This window comes from Phyllobates terribilis, unplaced genomic scaffold, assembly GCF_046119375.1.
Source record: "Phyllobates terribilis strain yellow unplaced genomic scaffold, ASM4611937v1 Scaffold_2__4_contigs__length_985480577, whole genome shotgun sequence".
In the NCBI taxonomy this organism is placed as follows: domain Eukaryota; kingdom Metazoa; phylum Chordata; class Amphibia; order Anura; family Dendrobatidae; genus Phyllobates; species Phyllobates terribilis.
This window is the reverse complement of record NW_027362762.1, coordinates 389,417,810-389,440,141: the sequence shown is the minus strand read 5'-3', so window position 1 is coordinate 389,440,141 and position 22,332 is coordinate 389,417,810. Positions and strand designations below refer to the sequence as shown.

General features: G+C 43.7%; 1 protein-coding gene across 3 annotated transcripts in view; it reads left to right on the top strand.

Annotated features, from left to right (window-relative positions):
* The window catches only part of CFAP97D2 (CFAP97 domain containing 2), a 99,073-nt gene extending 85,679 nt beyond the window's left edge, over window positions 1-13,394 (top strand). For all 3 annotated transcript variants that reach the window (XM_073664845.1, XM_073664844.1, XM_073664843.1), the window contains exon 5: window positions 9,651-13,394. In XM_073664845.1, the coding sequence (XP_073520946.1) occupies window positions 9,651-10,136 (486 nt within the window). In that variant the 3' untranslated portion in view covers window positions 10,137-13,394. The remainder of the gene's footprint in view (window positions 1-9,650) is intronic.
* Window positions 13,395-22,332: the final 8,938 nt, after the last annotated feature.

Genomic DNA, 22,332 nt, shown 5'->3' with positions numbered 1-22,332 from the left:
CGAGGCAAGCTCACACACGTGCCATGCCTGGCCCATGTGCTTAACCTCGTGGTTCAGCAGTTTCTCAATAATCTGCTTGTCAAAGTACGCTGCGTGTGTGCCCAGTTTAGAAAGTCAGCTACAGCTTACGCCGCCCTTGCCTTGCTTCAGCAGCGTTTGTAGCTTCCAGCTCACCGACTGGTGTGCGATGTACTCACACGTTGGAACTCTACATTGCAGATGTTGGAAAGGATTTGTGAGCAGAAGAGGGCAGTTGTTGACTACTAGCATCAACAAGTCCATCAGTATTCAGGTCAGACTCCACACATAAGACCTCAGGAGTGGACATGGATGTCAGACATCTCTAACATCCTCCAAAACTTTGAGGACTCCACCAAGATGGTGAGCAGCGATGATGCCATAATTAGCATAACCATCCCACTTCTTTGTCTTCTGAAATGCTCTCTGCTCACAATTAAAGAGGATGCATTGCAGGCGGAGCACAAGAGGATGGAGCAAGGAACTATACAGGGTGATTCCACACAGCCAGCCTCATCTCATCCCAATGTGGATTGGGTGACAATGAGGAAGAGGAGGTGGAAGAACAGGAGCTAGTTTCCTGCGCTATAGACCGTACTACCTGCACAACTGTCATACCGTCTGTTCAGCGTGGATGGCCTGAGGACAGGGAGGAGGAGGAGAGCATGGTCAGTCGTCCAGTTGGTGAGGACACGGAAATCTTGCCTGTTAGCAGTCTGTCACACATGGCTGAGTTTGTTACGCTGCTTTTCCCGTGACCCTCAAGTTGTCCAAATTTTGGGTGACAGTCATTACTGGTTGGTGACACTTCTAGACCCACGCTACAAGGAGAAATTTCTGTTTCTTATTCTTAAGCCGGACAGGCCTAATAAAATGGGGCAGTACCAGAATGCCCTTGTTGCGGAATTATTAAAAAAATTCCCATGTGAAAATGCTGGCGGCAGAGGTTACAGTTCGTTGGACAACCAAGGAGTACAGGCAAGAGAGACACAAATGCAATCCAGCAGAGGCAGGGGAACGCTGTCAAAGTTCTGGGACAGATTTCTCAGACCCTCCCATCGCACAGGCCCTGAGGCACGGGGTACTCTCACAAGGAGGAAGATGCTGAGGGAGTACCTTGCTGACCGTACCAACGTCCTCCATGATTTCTCTGTGCCTTATAATTATTGGGTATCCAAGCTGGACACGTAGCATGAACTGGCTCTCTACGCCTTGGAGGTCCTGGCCTGCCCTGCCGCTAGCTTTTTGTCAGTGCGGGTTTTTAGTGCTGCTGGTGGAATTATAACTGATAGGCGCATCTGCCTGTCAACTGAAAATGCTGACAGGCTGACTCTTATAAAAATTAACAAGGGCTGGATTGGGTCAGACTTCTCAACACCGCCGAATGATAGCAGCGTAACATAAACTCAAACACAGTGTATTTTTTTGGGAGGTCTAACTTTATTCCCATGCACCTCTGTCTTCACACCCAGACATGGGTATACGCTTCCTGATTTTGTCTATTTGCTCTTGTCCTCCTCCCTCTCCTCATACTCATCCTCCACCACCATATCACCACAATATCTACCATATCACCATATCTACGTCTCTTGCAAAGGGCATTAGAGTTCCTCCAAAGTTTTGTCAGCCATTGCATTCACTGCATAGGCAAACAGTATGGGAGACCCACTTTCTGATAATGGGAACATTGTTTTCAGGAGGCCCTCTGACCTCTACGTCTCTTGCAAAGGGCATTGGAGTTCCTCCAAATTTTTGGCAGCTGTTGCAGTCACTGCATAAGCAAGAACAGTATGGGAAACCCACTCCTTTCTAATGGGAACATGTCATTACTGTGGTCCAGCTCTATGAGTCTTTAAATTGGTATTGGGTTTTTTCCTAAATTTTGGCAGCCGTTGGACTCACTGCATACCCTATAACTGTACAGCAGACTCGCTCCTTTCTAATGGGAACATGTCGTTACCAAGGCCCACCTCTATCTGTCTTTAAATTGTTATTGTGGTTTTTCCCAAAATTTGGCAGCCCTTGCAGTCACTGCATGGGCATTACCACTATAGGAGACACACTCCTTTATAATGGGAACATTTTTTTTACTGAGGTCCCCCTCTATGTCTCTTCAAAGGGCTATCGGGGTGCGTCCAAATTTTTGGCAGCCCTTGCAGTCATTGCATACCCAATAACATTGTAGGAGACACACTCTTTAATCTATTTTTCACCGTTGAAAGCAATGCCAAAGTGCAAAAATGCATCAAAAACGCTACGTGTGAACATAGCCCAAGGTGTGGAGGATCATTTTTGTTTTTGGTTATTTATTTTGCCTTGTATACAAGTCATTAACCTGGAAAGGATGTTCTTTAACATATTTCCCAGGAAAATCAACTTTGGTTTAGTTTTTGTATGTTTTATTGTTAGTCCATAAAAGTGGCATAATACCTCTGACAACATTGTTGGCAGCAGTGACCTGAGAGTCAGAGATGCTTCCAGCGGTCTTCCCCATGCTGTTCCCATGTCATTTGAGCACTATTCCCATCGATTTGGGCAACTTTTAGGCCCTCTGCAGACCGCCGGAAAAATGATTGAGTTTCCCATAGACTTACATTCGGCTCGTTTCTCGGACCGAGCACTCGAGCATTCCAATTTGCTCGACCTGAGCAACGAGTACCTGAGCATTTTAGTGCTTGCTCATCACTAGCTGTGACATGAACTTGGTCCCCTGGTCAGTGAGCATTTCCTGGGGAAAACCCACTCAGGAGAAAATCTCCAGTGAGGCGGTGGCCACCTTGTCTGCCCGAATGGGCGACAAGGCTACCGCTACCGGGTGGAATAGTCTACTACCGTCAGTATGAAGTGTTTCCCGGAGCTGCTGGGAGTGGCCATCAGGCCAACAAAATCCACAGCCACCCACCTGAAAGGCTCTTCAAAGATGAGCGGAGTTACCAGTGGGGCTTTGGTGTCACACGACAGGCAGTAGGCGGTTACCTCGGCCCCCATCCTTGGCCAGTATAAATGCTGGCTAGCCTGGCCTTGGTCTTAGTGATCCCTAGATGTCCAGCCATCGGAATTTCGTGTGCCATCCGCAACAACTCCACCCTGAATGGTTAAGGTATAACTAACTGTCAGTCCCTGGGCCACACCTCCGGTGAACCTCACTGGACCGGTACAGCCGTCCTTGTTTCCAGACCACCCGTTCGAGGTCTGAGTCCGAGGGAGGCTGTGCCCCCTGCTCCTTAAGAGCTTTCAGGCTGTTGTCAGTCTCTAACGCCGCCTGAAACCCCTGAATGGACGTGGCCAGAATAGACGAAACTGCCACGTCTTCTGTCAGTTCCCTGGGACCTTTCTCCTGGTCTCTGTCTGACCTGGCAGCCACTTGGTCGGAATGGAAGAAGCCGTCAGACTCCCGAGGGGCCCCTGGGGCCTGGATGCCGCCACGGCCGCTGTGACCGTGGGTAGCGTCCGCTTCTCCTCCTCTTCTGACCAAGCCTCCGGTCTGCACGGACTACTCTGGCCTTCTGACATCACGGTTATGTGGGAACCCTGCCATGTGGCCTTACCTGGCAGCCCTACCTCTCCTGGGACTGCCCCGCCCTCCATGCCATGCTCTTCCTCCGCAACTCTTTGCCTCCTGTCTTTCCCCTCTGTGACAACCTCACAGGACAAATTGTTCCAGCCTGCCGGCTGGCCACGCTCTGGGGCCTTATCACAGCCGACTTGAGTAATCTCCTCCCCCCCGAGGGGGAAGGGATACAGTACATCCATCACCCACCCCTACATCCCCATCAGTAGGCATGTTAGTAACATTAGCAGCAATAGGGGTGGACATGATGTTGTCTGGAGAGTTAGGCCTTGGGGGTTCAGTGGCCACACAGTGGGACACTAGCCGCCCCAAGTCTCTCCCAAGTAAAATACTCACGGGAATGTTCGGAGTTACCCCCACCTCCTGCACTGCCCTCCCGGTGCCCCAGTCCAAATACACCTTGGCGACGGGCAGCTCCGGCTCAACGCCTCCAATCACGGAGACGGTGAGCGTTTTCCCAGGTATCAAATCCTGGGGTGACCCAGTTCGGGCCGCACAACGGTCATCCCAGTGCCGGGGTCTCGCAGTTCCATGGCCCTGGCGTGGCCTATTTTGACAGTCTGAAGGTTGTCAAGGGACTTCCCACCACCCCCACTCACATACAAAACAGTGGATGGTTTCTGGGACAGGCTCTTCTGGCGCTGGGGACACATGGCTTTGAAATGGCCCGGCTGTCTGCAAAGGTGGCACAGTCAGGGTTCCGCTACCAGCGTGGAGAGGAAAGCTTGGGTAGGTGCCCCCATGGGCCTGGGGGCAGGGACAGCAGGCATCGCATTCGTCCTACTCCCTCTCCAGCTGGCAAATTTCTTGGCCTCTGGAGTCCGGTTGTTGGAGTACTCATCAGCAAGTGTCACTGTTGCAGAGGCCCCTTTGGCTTCCGGTCACGGAGGTGCTGTTGGAGGTCCTCCGGGCAGTTCCACAGAAACTGCTCAGTCGCGATGAGCTCCTTCAGCTGCTGGACGGTGGTGAGCTCCAATCCCATGGTCTATTGATCAACTGCTTTCAGTAAGGCCTGCATGTGATCGACCCAGCTGTCTGCAGGACCCCGCTGCATACTCCGGAGCTTCTTCCGGTACGACTCAGGGGTCAAGTTGTACTGCCGGACCAGAGCCTGCTTGATGTCCTCATAGCTCAGGGTGGTCTCACTGGTACCCAAAGATTTCCAGGGCCTTACCCCGAAGGCGAGGGGTTAAGAACCGGACCCACTGTTCCTCAGGCAGCTGGTACTGATGGCAGGTTTTTACAAATGCCAGCAAGAACGTGTCCAAATCCCCCCCTTTGTGCAGCAGGGGGGAAGTCCTCCGCCCATAGCTTTGGGACTCGGATCTCAGGGGACTTGCGACTGGCTGGGGCTTGCAGCTGGAGCTGAAGCATATCTTTCTGGTACTCACGCTCCGATGGACGTTCTACCATTAGGTTCTCGTAGGTGGCCCTGCCCCCAGCCTGGAGACTCGTCAGGGCAACTTGCATGAAGGGTTCAGGTGGTGGGTGGCCCACTGCGGGACCGACCGCTGGCGACTCTCTCTCTGGGGGGCCTAGGTTGGGCTCCCCTTCTCTTAGAGCGACATCATCTTCCACCTCCTCAACACCATCCGTAGGATTGGCCATCTCCTTGGTTCTGCCCCTGGTGCCACTGGCCATTCTTGCTCTCTATAGTCATTGAAACCGAACTGCAACCAGATGCATCCACACACCTTACAGTATTTGCACTCTGACTGTCTAGTGCTGAGCTGATCTTAAGACCCCAGCAGCAAAAGCTACTACTGGCAGTCTTTAGTGTCTGTGAGTATGCGTTCCACACTCACACACACTATTATCTCGATCCCACACCGCTTGCCACCAATGTGATGAAATGTCAACAGAGAGACCTCAGAGAATTCCACCGCTGCAACCACTTGTGATGGATCCACACCCCGCCACCCGCCTGACGTCACAATTAAGTCAGACGGAGCACGTGGTACGGACCTGCCCTCTGCACCTATGTGACGTTCTGCACCCCCTCGAGGACGTGAAAGGTCAGATTGGTACAGTTCTACACAGACACCCCATGTCCACACGGGTACAGGAAGGCACCAGGGAGGGAGAAGAGGTGGCCCACTCAGTCACTGACATGGCACCACACTCGCTCACACCCCTGACAGGATGAGCGGCTCCTTCACTAGCTCCAATGAAGCAGAGCCTGGTTGGCCTGGGAGAGCTGCCACGAGTTTCTATTAGATATAACGGACTTACAGTACAGACCAAAAGTTTGGACACACCTTCTCATTTAAAGATTTTTCTGTATTTTCATGACTATGAAAATTGTACATTCACACTGAAGGCATCAAAACTATGAATTAACACATGTGGAATTATATACTTAACAAAAAAGTGTGGAACAACTGAAAATATGTCTTGTATTCTAGGTTCTTCAAAGTAGCCACCTTTTGCTTTGATGACTGCTTTGCACAGTCTTGGCATTCTCTTGATGAGCTTCAAGAGGTAGTCACCGGAAATGGTTTTCACTTCACAGGTGTGCCCTGTCAGGTTTAGTAAGTGGGATTTCTTGCCTTATAAATGGGTTTGGGACCATCAGCTGTGTTGTGCAGAAGTCTGGTGGATACACAGCTGATAGTCCTACTGAATAGACTGTTAGCTGCTTTTTTCTTGCCATAATACAAATTCTAAGTAAAGAAAAACGAGTGGCCATCATTACTTTAAGAAATGAAGGTCAGTCAGTGCGAAAAATTGGGAAAACTTTGAAAATGTCCCCAAGTGCAGTTGCAAAAACCATCAAGCGCTACAAACAAACTGGCTCACATGAGGACCGCCCCAGGAAAGGAAGACCAAGAGTCACCTCTGCTTCTGAGGATATGTTTATCCGAGTCACCAGCCTCAGAAATCGCAGGTTAACAGCAGTTCAGATTAGAGACCAGGTCAATGCCACACAGAGTTCTTGCATCAGACACATCTCTACAACAACTGTTAAGAGGAGACTTTGTGCAGCAGGCCTTCATGGTAAAATAGCTGCTAGGAAACCACTGCTAAGGACAGGCAACAAGCAGAAGAGACTTGTTTGGGGTAAAGAAAACAAGGAATGGACATTAGACCAGTGGAAATCTGTGCTTTGGTCTGATGAGTCCAAATTTAAGATCTTTGGTTCCAACCACCGTGTCTTTGTGCGACGCAGAAAAGGTGAACAGATGGACTCTACATGCCTGGTTCCCTCCGTGAAGCATGGAGGAGGAGGTGTGATGGTGTGGGGTGCTTTGCTGGTGACACTGTTGGGGATTTATTCAAAATTGAACGCATACTGAACCAGCATGGCTACCACAGCATCTTGCAGCGGCATGCTATTTCATCCGGTTTGCGTTTAGTTGGACCATCATTTATTTTACAACAGAACAATGACCCCAAACACACCTCCAGGCTGTGTAAGGGCTAATTGACCAAGAAGGAGAGTGATGGGGTGCTACGCCAGATGACCTGGCCTCCACAGTCACCAGACCTGAACCCAATCGAGATGGTTTGGGGTGAGCTGGACCGCAGAGTGAAGGCAAAAAGGCCAACAAGTGCTAAGCATCTCTGGGAACTCCTTCAAGATTGTTGGAAGACCATTTCCGGTGACTACCTCTTGAAGGTCATCAAGAGAATGCCAAGAGTGTGCAAAGCAGTCATCAAAGCAAAAGGTGGCTACTTTGAAGAACCTAGCATATAAGACATATTTTCAGTTGTTTCACACTTTTTTGTTAAGTATATAATTCCACATGTGTTAATTCATAGTTTTGATGCCTTCAGTGTGAATGTACAATTTTCATAGTCATGAAAATACAGAAAAATCTTTAAATGAGAAGGTGTGTCCAAACTTTTGGTCTGTACTGTATATCGGGCTAGAAACCCGCCTGGTAGCATGTTCGTTGGACCAAACAACGGACGTGAGGGTTCATGGATCGAGATAAAAGAGCAGCCCAAGGTTAAATTATATATTTAAACACTGTAAGGGCACACCAGACATTGCACTATATACATAAGGTTTCAACATACACAATGATCAGAGTTGCAAACACAATAATAGGGGTACAAAAGATACAAAGCAGTTATTACAAGTCAGTTACCGGTCAGATGAACGACCTGGCTTTCGGGGGAAGGGCTGCCACATGGGAGGCTTGTGGGCCCTCTCTTGGTTGACGGACTCCTTCCACACGACGTGATGTCACGACCTCCCCAGGAAAAAAGACACCAGGCTCTAGCTGAAGGGACCTTTAAACTCTCTGGGTCACTCCCACTACTGCTCCCTGGATGAGCCCAAGTCTCCACCCCTGGTCTAAACTCCCAAAAACGACAATGGGCTATACCTCCTTATTGGACGGTCCTACAGAGCTGGCTCTGGTGTCATCGGATTCATCCGGGCCCCTGCTACAGGTGGATACCAAACACCGGAGCCCTAGGGGCCCCCGCAAGGCTGTGCCAGGTATCTCCCTTTCCCTACACGCTGGTCTGTGCTAAAAGCTAGGGTGACATTCCCCATTCCCTTGGGTTCCCAAAATCTAGTTGGTTTATCACTGGGATGCATCATATTCCCATAACTCGGTGTTGAATTATAGTATCTTACACAAAATAACACATGGCCTGGGGGAGGGGCCTTCCTGCGCAGTTCACAGCTGCTGTGGGGCATGTCACTCCCTGCCTCTCGGCCCCCTCCCTTGCAAGAATATTTGGTTTCAGATTTGCATTTGTATATCTCTATAATCCCTGCCAAACAGTGCACAATGATTGACATGGGATTATCTTGAATATTCTTCACATATACAGTAAATGCTATTTCAAGCTATAGCTTTAAAAAGTTCATTTCTACGTAGTAACATATTAAAGTTTAGCCTTGATCAATCTACTTTATTGCTGAGGAAGTTCAAATAATTCCAAAGTGGAAGTTTTGCATCCTTTCAGGGCCATCCCTAAAATGTGTTACAGTGTCCTCTCGCAGCAAGCTTATTTATTTATTTTACTCACTTATATGGCGCCATTAATTCCACAGCGCTTTGCAGACATTATGGGCACTGTCCCCATTGGGGCTCACAATCTAAATTCCCTATCAGTATGTCTTTGGAATGTGGGAAGAAATTGGAGTACCGGAGGAAACCCACACAAACACGGGGAGAGCATACAAACTCCTTGCAGATGTTGTCCTTGGTGGGATATGAAGCCAGGACCCCAGCGCTGCAAGGCTGCTGTGCTAACCACTGAGCCACCGTGCTCACAGTATATAGTCTCAATGCTGGTACTGTAAAGAATCGCCTTCTACGATTTTGTAGAAACCTTCTTCTAGAGATAAAGACCTTGACTTTTCAAGACCGGCGTTGTACACTCCAGTCTTAATGAGGGGGCATGGTGGTGTCAAAGGCACCTAATTTATTAAAAGATACACAAGTATTACTGAATAAGGCAAGTCTTAAAAGTGGTGTGTGCATCCATGCGCCTTTCCACTAATTTTATTCCAGATGAATCAAAGCCAGAAGAGTTTTCTTGTACTGCATTTAACAAGATACCCAATCTGGAATTTTTAAAATAAGGACCTGATTCATCAAAGTGTTTACACCAGAAATCTAGCATAAAACATTTTGAAAAGTCGTAAAATCATACTGCCAATGTCTGATACATGCTGCCCAATCCACAGAGAGCATGCTTCAGACATTTGCTGTATGATCTCAGTCAGTTATGTGACATTTCAGAAAAAACTTACTTTAAAAGATGCTGGGGACTGAGTCATATTGGAAACTAGTCGGACAGATTGGTCTCTGGTGGCGTCTCCCCGCCCGCTACCCTGAAGTGACAGGCCTCTCCCTATACACACCTGGCAGCTAGAAAACCATGCAGCCATGGTCTGATACATGTTGCATATGGATTAGGCAGCATGTATCAGCTGTCAGGTTCACTTTAAGCCTTATACGGTTGTTTAAATACAAAAATATTGACTTTATTTCTTTTGCTTGCTTATATAGCACTATTCCGTTCTGCAGTGCTTTACAGACATTATCATGAATCAAGGTGTATTTATTTTATTCTTTTTTATCTGTGTCTATAGGCTTTGAAGGGTAAAAAGAAATCTGCCAAAAAAGAATCTGTAAAATATGTTAAAGGAAAAGCAGTTGAAGATGATGATGATGGGGACAGTGGATCAATGGAGGAAATAAATACTAGGAAAAAGGAAGATGTGAACAATGACAATACTGGAAATATCAGGGAAACTAAGGTTTCAGAACCAGAAAGTAAGAAACAAGAAAAGGCTGAAGATAAAAATCAGCAAAAAGTAGGTGATGAAAAAGAGGAAACCCAGAAAACTGTAGGTAACATAGAGGAATCAGAAATGGATGAAGATGTGAAAGGTACCAAGGAAGAGGACAATAAGGAATCGATGGATGAAAATGAGACAAATTACTATGATACTCGTAAAGAAGATGTATCTCTCAAGTCAGAACAGTCTGAGAGTGAACATGAGACAGATGATGAAAAGGAAGAATCAGATGCAGAGAAGGATCTAGATGCAGAGAAGGATCTAGATGCAGAATAGATTATGATTTATCAGTAATCTTGATGTTAATCTTTATTGAATTAGTCTCTACTTCATATACTGTATGATGACATGGTTGCTAACTATGAAACACAAGCTGTCTTTTTTATACTGTCACTATATATGACATTTACAAGCATAACTTGTATCACTGAGCTATTCCCATAAGTTTCAAACTAATAACATTTAAAGGGAATCTGTCAACAGGTTTTTGCTATGTAATCTGAGGACAACATGAGGTAGGGGTTAAAACACTGAATTCACCGATGTGTCACTTATCAAGCTGCGTGCTGTTGTTTACTTACAATAAAGGTTTTATCACTAGCACATTATCATTGCTGTGACTAGCTGGTGAGTGGCTGACCATACCTCCTCCTGTGATAAGCAGCTCACTGTCAATAGACAATGTACACAGAAAGCTGTGGTGCGGGCGGGGTTAGATTATGATTTATCAGTAATCTTGATGTTAATCTTTATTGAATTAGTCTCTACTTCATATACTGTATGATGACATGGTTGCTAACTATGAAACACAAGCTGTCTTTTTTATACTGTCACTATATATGACATTTACAAGCATAACTTGTATCACTGAGCTATTCCCATAAGTTTCAAACTAATAACATTTAAAGGGAATCTGTCAACAGGTTTTTGCTATGTAATCTGAGGACAACATGAGGTAGGGGTTAAAACACTGAATTCACCGATGTGTCACTTATCAAGCTGCGTGCTGTTGTTTACTTACAATAAAGGTTTTATCACTAGCACATTATCATTGCTGTGACTAGCTGGTGAGTGGCTGACCATACCTCCTCCTGTGATAAGCAGCTCACTGTCAATAGACAATGTACACAGAAAGCTGTGGTGTGGGCGGGGTTAGCTTTTTCAGTTCTGCTGCATTCTACATCTAAAAACTTTGATTGTGTCATATTGCCTGCACCCAGAAAACTAAGTGACACATCTTTGAAACCAGGGTCTCTTTTCGTATATCATGCTGCTCTCAGATGAGGTAGCAAAAACCTGGTGACAGATTCCCTTTAAAAAAGACATGTAAAAACTTACATTTTTAAGACTAACAGCTGCCTAAATGGATTGAAATTAACTCTGCCAAAAATCCCTGAAACAAGCAATACATCTAAAATAAGTAAATAAGATATACACCCCACTGTTACAGTGCCATATCCACATTAGTTCCTGTTACTATTCTGTTGACACTGACTACACATGTTGCAGCCTGTATACCCCACGTGACTGAAGCAGCCAATCATTGGCCTCAGCAGTGAACAGCAAGTCGGCATTAATGCTTAGTGTGGATTCGGAAAGCATGTGACAGTCAGGGAATCTTAGTTGTCATACACCAGCCACTTGCTGTCTGCAGCGGTACATGAGATGTGACCTCAAGCATGAGAAAGAGATATGATCATCATGCGAAATAAACCATGAGAATCAGATATGTGCATGCTCAGTGTGCCATGACAGTATGGTGACATCATAAGACATGATAAGATTAAATGAAAAGAAACAAAAAAAAGTCTGTTACGATTAAAGCTAAATTTTTACTGTATTCAGCAGCGCTTTAATGGCTTTCGTCTAGGGCGTCAGTCTGAATCCATGAAAAACAGGATTTAGATGTACCTCTGACAGAGCCATTCAGTACAATGAGACAAAGGGAGTTCAGATGGACTCTGTGTTCTTTTGTCCCGATGTCCATCTTTTTAGATGGCACAGCTGGGCTTAGTGCTGTCATGTAAAGCATATCTGCCATAATCATACCACCGGCTATAATAGAAAAGGGATAAGAATGGTACATTGGGATCCACACATTTATTTAGCTACTAGAGTAACTTACATTTTAGTTTAGTACATATCTGTTTTAAGGGAATATTCAGTTAAAAGGGATTGTCTCATGAAGGCAACCCCAATTTATATGCCTTATTGGGGCATAATAATCATAAAAGGGGTACCCACTTTCCAAAACTCTCTATTAGCCCCATTGGGAGACCCCCTTATATGAGCCAAAGCAAGGAGATACTCCCATTGTGGAAGACTTGTGCCATCTTACAACTATAGCCATTGGAATGGCAGTCATGGGAAATTCTCAGTTGGCCATGGCTTCCTATGGCAAAATCATTAGTGTCTCATGATACAGTCCCCTTAATGTGAACATCATACAACATTCCAATATATTCCTTGTCATTTTAAAGATCTTTGCAGGCAGAAAATCCACCATTATCATGTACTATTGTCGATGACTTATTACAAGAAAGGCTTAATTAAAGGGGTTGCCCACTACTAGGACAACTCCTTCTCATTCCCCATGTTTGGACCCTATAAAATAAAAACACTTACTCAGGTCCGGTGCCACCACCGTTCCAGCGTTGTCATCACTCATGTTCCCAGGGCTCTCGTGTGGTTGTTATAACATGTGAGGCCTGCACCCAATCAGCGCTAGTGTCACTGTCCCGGCCTTAGAATCAAACATGAAGAGGAAATCAGGGTTGCGACTGCGCTCTGACTTCCTTTTGATGTTCGATTTGTGCGAAAGCAGGTACAGTGATGCCAGCACTGATTGGGTACAGGGCTCATGTGTCATAATACCGCACGAGTGCCGACAATGCTGGAACGACACCGGCATGGGAGGTGAGTATACCGGTAAGTGTTTTTAGGTTATTGGGGCGAAACATAGGGAGTGAGAAGGGGTTGTCCTAGTAGTGGACAACCCCTTTAAAGGCTTTGAACCCATGTCAAGTGAACATGATCCCATTAAAAGACGAAAAGCAGATGTGCTGAAAATGGTAGGGGATTGAAGAAAATATAAAAAAGTTGTATAACTGTTGATTATAAATCAAATAAGCTTTTGTAACATGAAGATGCAAAATTCATTTTAGCAGATGCTGCCGATAATATAATATTAACCAATTGAATTTGGAATCAAGCAGATAGTGATCTTGGACCTTTGTGGACTAAAATTACTAATTCATATTTACAAGTCATTACATGGATGCACTATGGTAACATGAAAATGATAATTGTCTACCCTTCAACCAGCATTCTTTTCTGCTCATTTATCTTAATATAATTGTATAGGGTAATAATGTGCATTTCTGGACTGCCTGCATAGACTAATGTCTGCAACTACTTTTAGTGTCAGTTGAGCTGTTTATGCCAGGGATGTATGTAAGTTCCACAGGTTTCGTTCACCTTTCTCTGATTGGAATGTGTCATCCATCATAAACTATGCTTAATGGAATAAAAATAGACTGGAGACGAACAACTCGCTGTTTTGGCATGTCTGTAAATCATTTTATTATTCCAGAGAATTTTAGTTTGAGGATTGAGTCATCCACTTGCAAAACATAACTTTAGGTCACAATAATGGTGGACTTTGATACTGACAAATTATTTATTAGCTTAAAGGCGTACTCTGGTGTTCAGGTGAGAAACATGAAAAATAAAGTCTGCACGGTTATCACACAGAGCAAAAGTACAACACTGATACTACATCCTTAACATGTATAATTATGCTTGTTGTCACATTGTTGGTCCCTATGTACTCTGTCATTAGAAGTTTCTGGCACCGATGCAGGGGCTAGCAAATTTTAGCCTGGGGAAGGGGAAGAATAACAGAGCAATGGCTCATGAGTTGCGGTGACCCATCTTTAGTCTGCCTACCTCTTGCAGTTGCATTAAAGCAACAAAGGTAACAGGGCATTAAAAAGGCTGATGTTTTTATATTGGAATTGCACACGCATGTGCAATTCTAGATACACTATTGAGCTGTTAATAATAGCATGATCATTTAAAAGTATCAAGAATTAGTATTGCAATTGTTTACATTACTGGTAGGTGATACAAAATAGTTCAGTGATATACAGTACAGACCAAAAGTTTGGACACACCTTCTCATTTAAAGATTTTTCTGTATTTTCATGACTTTGAAAATTGTACATTCACACTGAAGGCATCAAAACTATGAATTAACACATGTGGAATTATATACTTAACAAAAAAGTGTGAAACAACTGAAAATATGTCTTATATTCTTGATTCTTCAAAGTAGCCACCTTTTGCTTTGATGACTGCTTTGCAAAATCAACTAAAATAGAGACAACCCCTTAAAAATATATCTTTAAAAAATAGGGCACTAACAAAAAAGGTACGTATATATGGACCAGAGAAGCAGAAAAAAAATATATCCTCTACTGTATGGCACAGGAAGGCTATATGGGGTGGTATAAATATCCCTACTGCACCCTAAATTGACCCTACCTTGACGCTGAAGTTGGCACTCTATTGTAGACTATATAGCACCCTCTGCTCAACGTAGAGTATCCCAAAGGCCCCCTAGTGAAAACCTCTCTAGTCAGGGAAAAGTAACAAACACACAGCCAGTGAAGCTATAATCTATATATACAAGGCAAAGACTAAAAGTGAAAACATGCATATGCACTGACTAATATGAGAAAGGTCGTGATATGCAAGATGCATGCAAAAAAATGGGTATCCCACAGTAGAGTAACTGTAATGAATAATAAGACTGTTATACAATTAAAAGGAGCCACAGATGCATGCAGGACAACAGAGGTTTCCAGAGTTCAGTCCTTCTCTACAGCTACTTGAGCTTGAGGGCTGATAATAGCTCCTCACTCTTTTCCTTTCTGTTGCGGCAAAAATCCCTCGATGAACCCCTATATTTAAAAAAAGGGAGGAAATGCGTCGGACTAAGGATAATGAATCCCAAGGAAAATTTGAGTTGTGTACCATCTCTTACTTTTGAGCCCTGCAAGGTATCAGCTGCATAGAAGCTGGATGGGAGGAAAGTGACACCAAAAGCAGGCTCCAGCACGTTTAGTGCTGAGAGGTGTTTTCAATGGGCCAGAATTTTGGGACCAGGCTTTAGGAACGGCCATAGAGCTGGGTGGGATTGGCCGTTCCCTTACCTTCAGTTCCAGGGCTTGGAATGGGCTATTTAAGGCAGTTCAGCTTCCCCATTCAGTGTCTGTGTCTTGGAATAAAGGTAGAAATACCTCTGGTACTTGGGCCTATGTATGGCGATGAGAAGGCCTGTGAATATTGCTTAATCTCTGACAGAGGTTCAGAGCTGGACTTTATGCTGTTCGAGAGAGTCCCACACTGACATACCTGGGTGTGTGCCATATCGTCTACAATACATTTTCTCTATGTTAGTTGATTTTACATAGATAATGAAGCAGAATCAGGCTTAATACATAGACACGGAAACAATACCAAGCTTACTGCAGTCATATGGTAAAAGAACTGAGCTTACTACATAGATACAGGACAAAAACCAAGCTATCTACATAGGTACTGTACCAGTAGCAAGCTTACTACATGGATATGGGAACAAACCCAAGCTTACTACATAGATATGGGACCAAAACTAAGCTTACTACATAGATAAAGAAGCAGAACCAAGCTTAATACATAGATATGAAAACAAAAGCAAGCTTATTACATAGATACTGTACAGAACCGAGCTTTCTACCAAGACACGGGAACAGAATAAAGCTTACTCAATAGATACAGAAGCAGAATCAAGGTTGTTACATAGATATAGTACCAGAACAAAGCTTTTTACATAGATACTGTACCATAGCCAAGCTTACAACATAGATATGGTATCAGAACCAAGCTTACTACAAAGATACAGAAGCAGATCATGATCAGTACATAAATACGGTACCCAAACCAAGTTTACTACAGAGATACTTTACCAATACTTAGCTTTCTACATAGACATGGGAGAAGAACCAAGCATACTTCAAATATATGTGAACAGAGCCAACCTTACTGCATAGACACAGGAACAGACCCAAGTTTAGTAAAAAAGATGCAAAAGCGGAATCAAGGTTACTATATACAGGGGGGGCATTTATATGGATACACCTAAATTAAATGGGAATGGTTGGTGATATCAACTTCCTGTTTGTGGCACATTAATATATGGGAGGGGGGGAAACTTTTCCAGATGGGTGGTAACCATGGCGGCCATTTTGAAGTCAGCCATTTTGGATCCAGCTTTATTTTTTTCAATGGGAAGAGGGTCATGTGACACATCAAACGTATTGAGAATTTCATAAGAAAAACAATGATGTGCTTGGTTTTAACAAAACTTTATTCTTTCATGAGGTTTTTACAAGTTTATGACCACTTATAAAATGTGTTCAAAGTGCTGCCCATTGTGTTGGATTGTCAATGCAACCCTCGTCTCCCAATTTTGACACACTGAAAGCAACACCGCAGAAGAAATGCTAGCACAGGCTTCCAGTATCCGTTGTTTCAGATGCTGCACATCTCGTATCTTGATGGTATGGTGTGGTATATGGGGCTCAAAGATAGTGGGGCCATTCTTCATCAATGGAAACCTCAATACCACTGGATATCTGAAATTGCTACATGATGATGTGTTGCCCTCTTTTATGCACTGAAGATGGCACGTTCCCTAAGTTTTTCCAGCAAGATGGTGCACCACCACATTATGGGTGTCAGGTCCGAGCATTCCTACATGAACAGTTTCCTGGAAAGTGGATTGGTCATCGTGGGCCAGTTGAATGGCCACCAAGGTCTCCCGATCTGACACCCTTAGACTTTTATCTTTGGGGTCATCTGAAGACAATTGTCTATGCTGTGAAGATACGGGATGTGAAGCATCTGAAACAACGGATACTGGAAGCCTGTGCTAGCATTTCTTCTGTGGTGTTGCTATCACTGTGTCAAGAGTGGGAGAAGAGGGTTGCATTGACAATCCAACACAATGGGCAGCACTTTGATCACATTTTATAAGTGGTCATAAACTTGTAAAAACTCACGAAAGAATAAAGTTACGTTAAAACCAAGCCCACCATTGTTTTTCTTATGAAATTCTCAATACATTTGATGTCACATGACCCTCTTCCCATTGAAAAAAATAAAGTTGGATCCAAAATGGCCGACTTCAAAATGGCTGCCATGGTCACCACCCATCTGGAAAAGTTTTCCCCCTCCCATATACTAATGTGCCACAAACAGGAAGTTGATATCACCAACCATTCCCATTTAATTTAGGTGTATCCATATAAATGGCCCACCCTGTAGATATGGCAACAGAACCAAACTTACTACAAAGATACAGAAGCAGAATAAAGGTTACTACATATATAGTATATAGTACCAGAACAAAGCTTACTACATAGATACTAACCAGAACTAAGCTTACTACACAGGCAAGGGAACAGAACCAAGCTTACTAAATAGACACTCCAAAAGCAGAACCAAGGTTTCAAAGTTCAAAGTTACTACATAGATATGGAACCAGTACCAAGCTTACTACATAGATATGAGAACAGAGCCAAATTTACATCCTGTATACGGCAATAGAACAAAGCTTATTACAAACATACAGAAGTAGAATGAAGGTTGAAACATAAATATGATACCAGAACCGTACTTACTACATAGACACTGTACCAGAACTAAGCTTACTCATTGCTATGGTAGCAGGACTAAGTTTACTACATAGATACGGGAGCAGAACCAAGATTACTACATAGATACAGGAACAGATCCAAGCTTACTACATAGATAAAGGAGTAGAACCTAGATTACTACATAGATACGAGAGCAGAACCGAGATTACTATATAGATACAGAAAGAGAACTGAGCTTACTACATAGATAAGGGAACAGAACAAAGCTTACTTCATAGATACAGGAATTGAACCAAGCTTACTATATAGATGCGGGAACAGAACTGTGCTTACTACATAGATACAGGAACAGAACTGAGCTTACATAAATACGGGAAAAGGACCAAATTGCTATATATGTTCAGGAACAGAACTAAGATTACTCCAGGAACAGAAACAGAGAACCGAATGTCAGAAATAAAATCCCCCACATAGCTCCATTAAAGGAAAAATGAAAAAGATATGGGTCTGAGAAAATGGTGACACAAACAAAAATATTTTTTTTTTTTTAGTTCAGAAATTTTTTTCACTATTAAATTAATTAAAAAAAAAAACTGGACAAGTTTTTGGTATTGCCATAATCATGTTGACTTGGAGAATCAAGATGCCAGATCAATTTTACTTCAAAATGTACTCTGTATAAAAAACCTTGTCATTTATTTTCCATTCTCCAGTACATTGGTATGGTAAAATGAATGGTGTCATTCAAAACTATAACTAGTCCTGCAAAAAATATGTCCTTATACGGCTATATCGATGAGAAAATAAAAAAAGTTATGCCTCTTGGAACAAGGTGGGGCAAAAATGAAAGGTTAAATTATGGTAGGTAGTATTTATGTATAATGGTCTAATTCCTTCTATCCCTATGTGACTTCAATCTATGGCTGTATGGCAGGAGGAACAGATGGATTGATATCTTTGTAGATGCCTGTTTCCTTTTCAACAAAACCTACAATACTCTCACACCTAACCCACAGAAAATTCTTATAAACTGAATTAGTGGAATCCTTTGGTCGTGAAAGATCAACTATTATACAGTGCAGTGGCAGACACTGACAGCTTGAGGCCCCCCTCCTTTTATGGTGACAAAGCTACAGATATATACAGTATATATACATATACAGTTATATGAAAAAGTTTGGGCACCCCTATTAATCTTAAGCTTAATGTTTTATAAAAATTGGTGTTTTTGCAACAGCTATTTCAGTTTGATATATGTAATAACTGTTGGACACAGTAATGTTTCTGCCTTGAAATGAGGTTTATTGTACTAACAGAAAATGTGCAATCTGCATTCAAACAAAATTTGACAGGTGCATAAGTATGGGCACCCTTATCATTTTCTTGTTTTAAATACTCCTACCTACTTTTTACTGACTTACTAAAGCACTTTTTTTGGTTTTGTAACCTCATTGAGCTTTGAACTTTATAGCCAGGTGTATGCAATCATGAGAAAAGCTACTTAAAGTGGCCACTTGCAAGTTGTTCTCCTGTTTGAATCTCCTCTGAAGAGTGGCATCATGGGCTCCTCAAAACAACTGTCAAATGATCTGAAAACAAAGATTATTCAACATAGTTGTTCAGGGGAAGGATACAAAAAGCTGTCTCAGAGATTTAACCTGTCAGTTTCCACTGTGAGGAACATAGTAAGGAAATGGAAGAACACAGGGACAGTTCTTGTTAAGGCCAGAAGTGGCAGGCCAAGAAAAACATCAGAAAGGCAGAGAAGAAGAATGGTGAGATCAGTCAAGGACAATCCTCAGACCACCTCCAGAGAGCTGCAGCATCAACTTGCTGCAGATGGTGTCACTGTGCATCGGTCAACTATACAACGCACTTTGCACAAGGAGAAGCTGTATGGGAGAGTGATGCGAAAGAAGCTGTTTCTGCAAGCACGCCACAAACAGAGTCGGCTGAGGTATGCAAAAGCACATTTGGAGAAGCCAATTTCTTTTTGGAAGAAGGTCCTGTGGACTGATGAAACCAAGATTGAGTTGTTTGGTCATACAAAAAGGCGTTATGCATGGCGGCAAAAAAACACAGCATTCCAAGAAAAACACTTGCTACCCACAGTAAAATTTGGTGGAGGTTCCATCATGCTTTGGGGCTGTGTGGCCAATGCTGGCACCGGGAATCTTGTTAAAGTTGAGGGACGCATGGATTCCACTCAGTATCAGCAGATTCTTGACAATAATGTTCAAGAATCAGTGATAAAGTTGAAGTTTCAGCAAGACAATGATCCAAAACACCGCTCCAAATCTACTCAGGCATTCATGCAGAGGAACATTTACAATGTTCTGGAATGGCCATCCCAGTCCCCAGACCTGAATATCATTGAACATCTGTGGGATCATTTGAAGAGGGCTGTCCATGCTCGGCGACCATCAAACTTAACTGAACTGGAATTGTTTTGTAAAGAGGAATGGTCAAAAATACCTTCATCCAGGATCCAGGAACTGTCACGGGTGTGTTGCCACGAAGATCGTCACGAGTACACAGCCTGACTTCTCGCAGCTGACTTGTTGGTGCTTTGTGTTTCTCGGCAGTGAGGGAGTTAATTCTCTCTCTCTCTCTGGGCTAGATGAGGTCCAGCCTCGCCCAGCTGCAATCAATACTTCTGTAGTGAGACTCCTTCATATACCTGCTGGTCTGTTTGGGAGGTGTCGGTGAAAGCATTTCATTCAGACTGACAGAGCGGATCGTGGTGTTTGGAGTTGCTGAGATAAGTGTATTTGGAAGTGTTTTTTCCCTTTCCTCGCTTTATCATTTATCTCCTTTCCCGTTGGTTTTCCCTCTGTTGTAGTTGAGAAGTTGTTTGTATGCAAGGTGGTTTTGGTTTTTTCCTTGTACTGTCTCGTTCGTCTAAATACTGTGTTTGGGCATATTATTTCTTGTTCCCTTTGGTTGTGATCGGGGTCCTTCTCAGGACTAGATTACTGAGGTGCAGGGATCTTCAGGAGGTAGGGGTTACGCTGGCGGCCTGGACCTCTGTACCTTTAACAGTACCTCCAGGTTGAGGGATTAGTCAGGGCCCCAGCTTAGGGTCAGCTTAGGCCCCCTACCTCCAGTATACAGAGACAGCGTGACAGGAACTCATTAAAAGCTACAGGAAGCGACTAGAGGCTGTTATTTTTGCAAAAGGAGGATCTACTTAATATTAATGTCACTATTCTGGTGAGGTGCCCATACTTATGCACCTGTCAAATTTTGTTTGAATGCAGATTGCACATTTTCTGTTAGTACAATAAACCTCATTTCAAGGCAGAAACATTACTGTGTCCAACAGCTATTACATATAGCAAACTGAAATAACTGTTGCAAAAACACCAATTTTTATAAAACAATAAGCTTAAGATTAATAGGGGTGCCCAAACTTTTTCATATAACTGTATATACACTACCGTTCAAAAGTTTGGGGTCACCCAGACAATTTTGTGTTTTCCATGAAAACTCATACTTTTATTTATCAAATGAGTTGCAAAATGATTAGAAAATGTAGTCCAGACATTGACAAGGTTAGAAATAATGATTTTTATTTGAAAGAATAATTTTCTCCTTCAGGCTGTGTGCCCACGATGCGTATTTCATGCGTTTTTGGTGCGGAAATTTCCGCAGCGTAAACGCATGATAAACGCATGGTAACCCTTCTGCCATGGTCCCCTATGCAATTCCGCACTTTCAATGCCCATGCTGCGGATTTTTCCGCAGCGTTTATGCTGCGCTCAAAAATCCGCAGCATGTCTATTAATTTTGCGGAAGCGCAGCGTTTTCGCCGCCATTGACTTGCATTAGAACGCGCCAATTCCGCAAGACTGCATCTGTACTTGCGTAATTGGCGCGTTCTAATGTGCGGATGGTACCCAAGTCTGGAGGAGAGGAGACTCTCATCCCGACCTGGGTACCATAGAATCTGTAAAAAAAAGAATAAACTAAAAAATAAAGATTATATTCACCTTCTGGCGGCCCGCGCTGCGCTCCTTCTCCTTTGCCGGCACATCGCGTTGGCCTGTAGGACCTGCGGTGACGTCACAGTCATGTGACGGTAGGTCCTTCAGTACACGGCATCGCGATATCCCTGCAGCCAGGAAGGAGCGCAGCAGCACACCCCGGGCCATCGGAAGGTAAGTATCAAGGTTTATTTTTTATTTTTAACCATTTAAAGGTCACACTGCATAAATCCATGCTTGCTGTTTGCATGGATTTATATGGTGTGACCTAGTTGTCATGCACTTTCCAAGTGATGCTAAAATCGCTTTGAAAGCACTTGTCAATCCGCATGCGGAAATGCATGTGAATCCGCATGTGTTACGCAGGAAAAACGCATGTAAAATCCGCATGCGTTTTTTCTGCCAGGGAGATGCAGAAATGCTGCAGAAATTTTCTGCTTCATTTCTGCATTGTGGGCACATAGCCTCAAACTTTGCTTTCGTCACAGAATGCTCCCTTTGCAGCAATTACAGCATTGCAGACCTTTGACATTCTAGCTGTTAATTTGCTGAGGTAATCTTGAGAAATTTCACCCCATGCTTCCTGAAGCCCCTCACACAAGTTGGATTGGCTTGATGAGCACTTTTTGCATACCATACGGTCAAGCTGCTCCCACAACGGCTCAATGGGGTTGAGATCTGGTGACTGCACTGGCCACTCCATTACAGATAGAATACCAGTTGTCTGCTTCTTCCCTAAATAGTTCATGAATAATTTGGAGGTGTGCTTTGGGTTATTGTCCT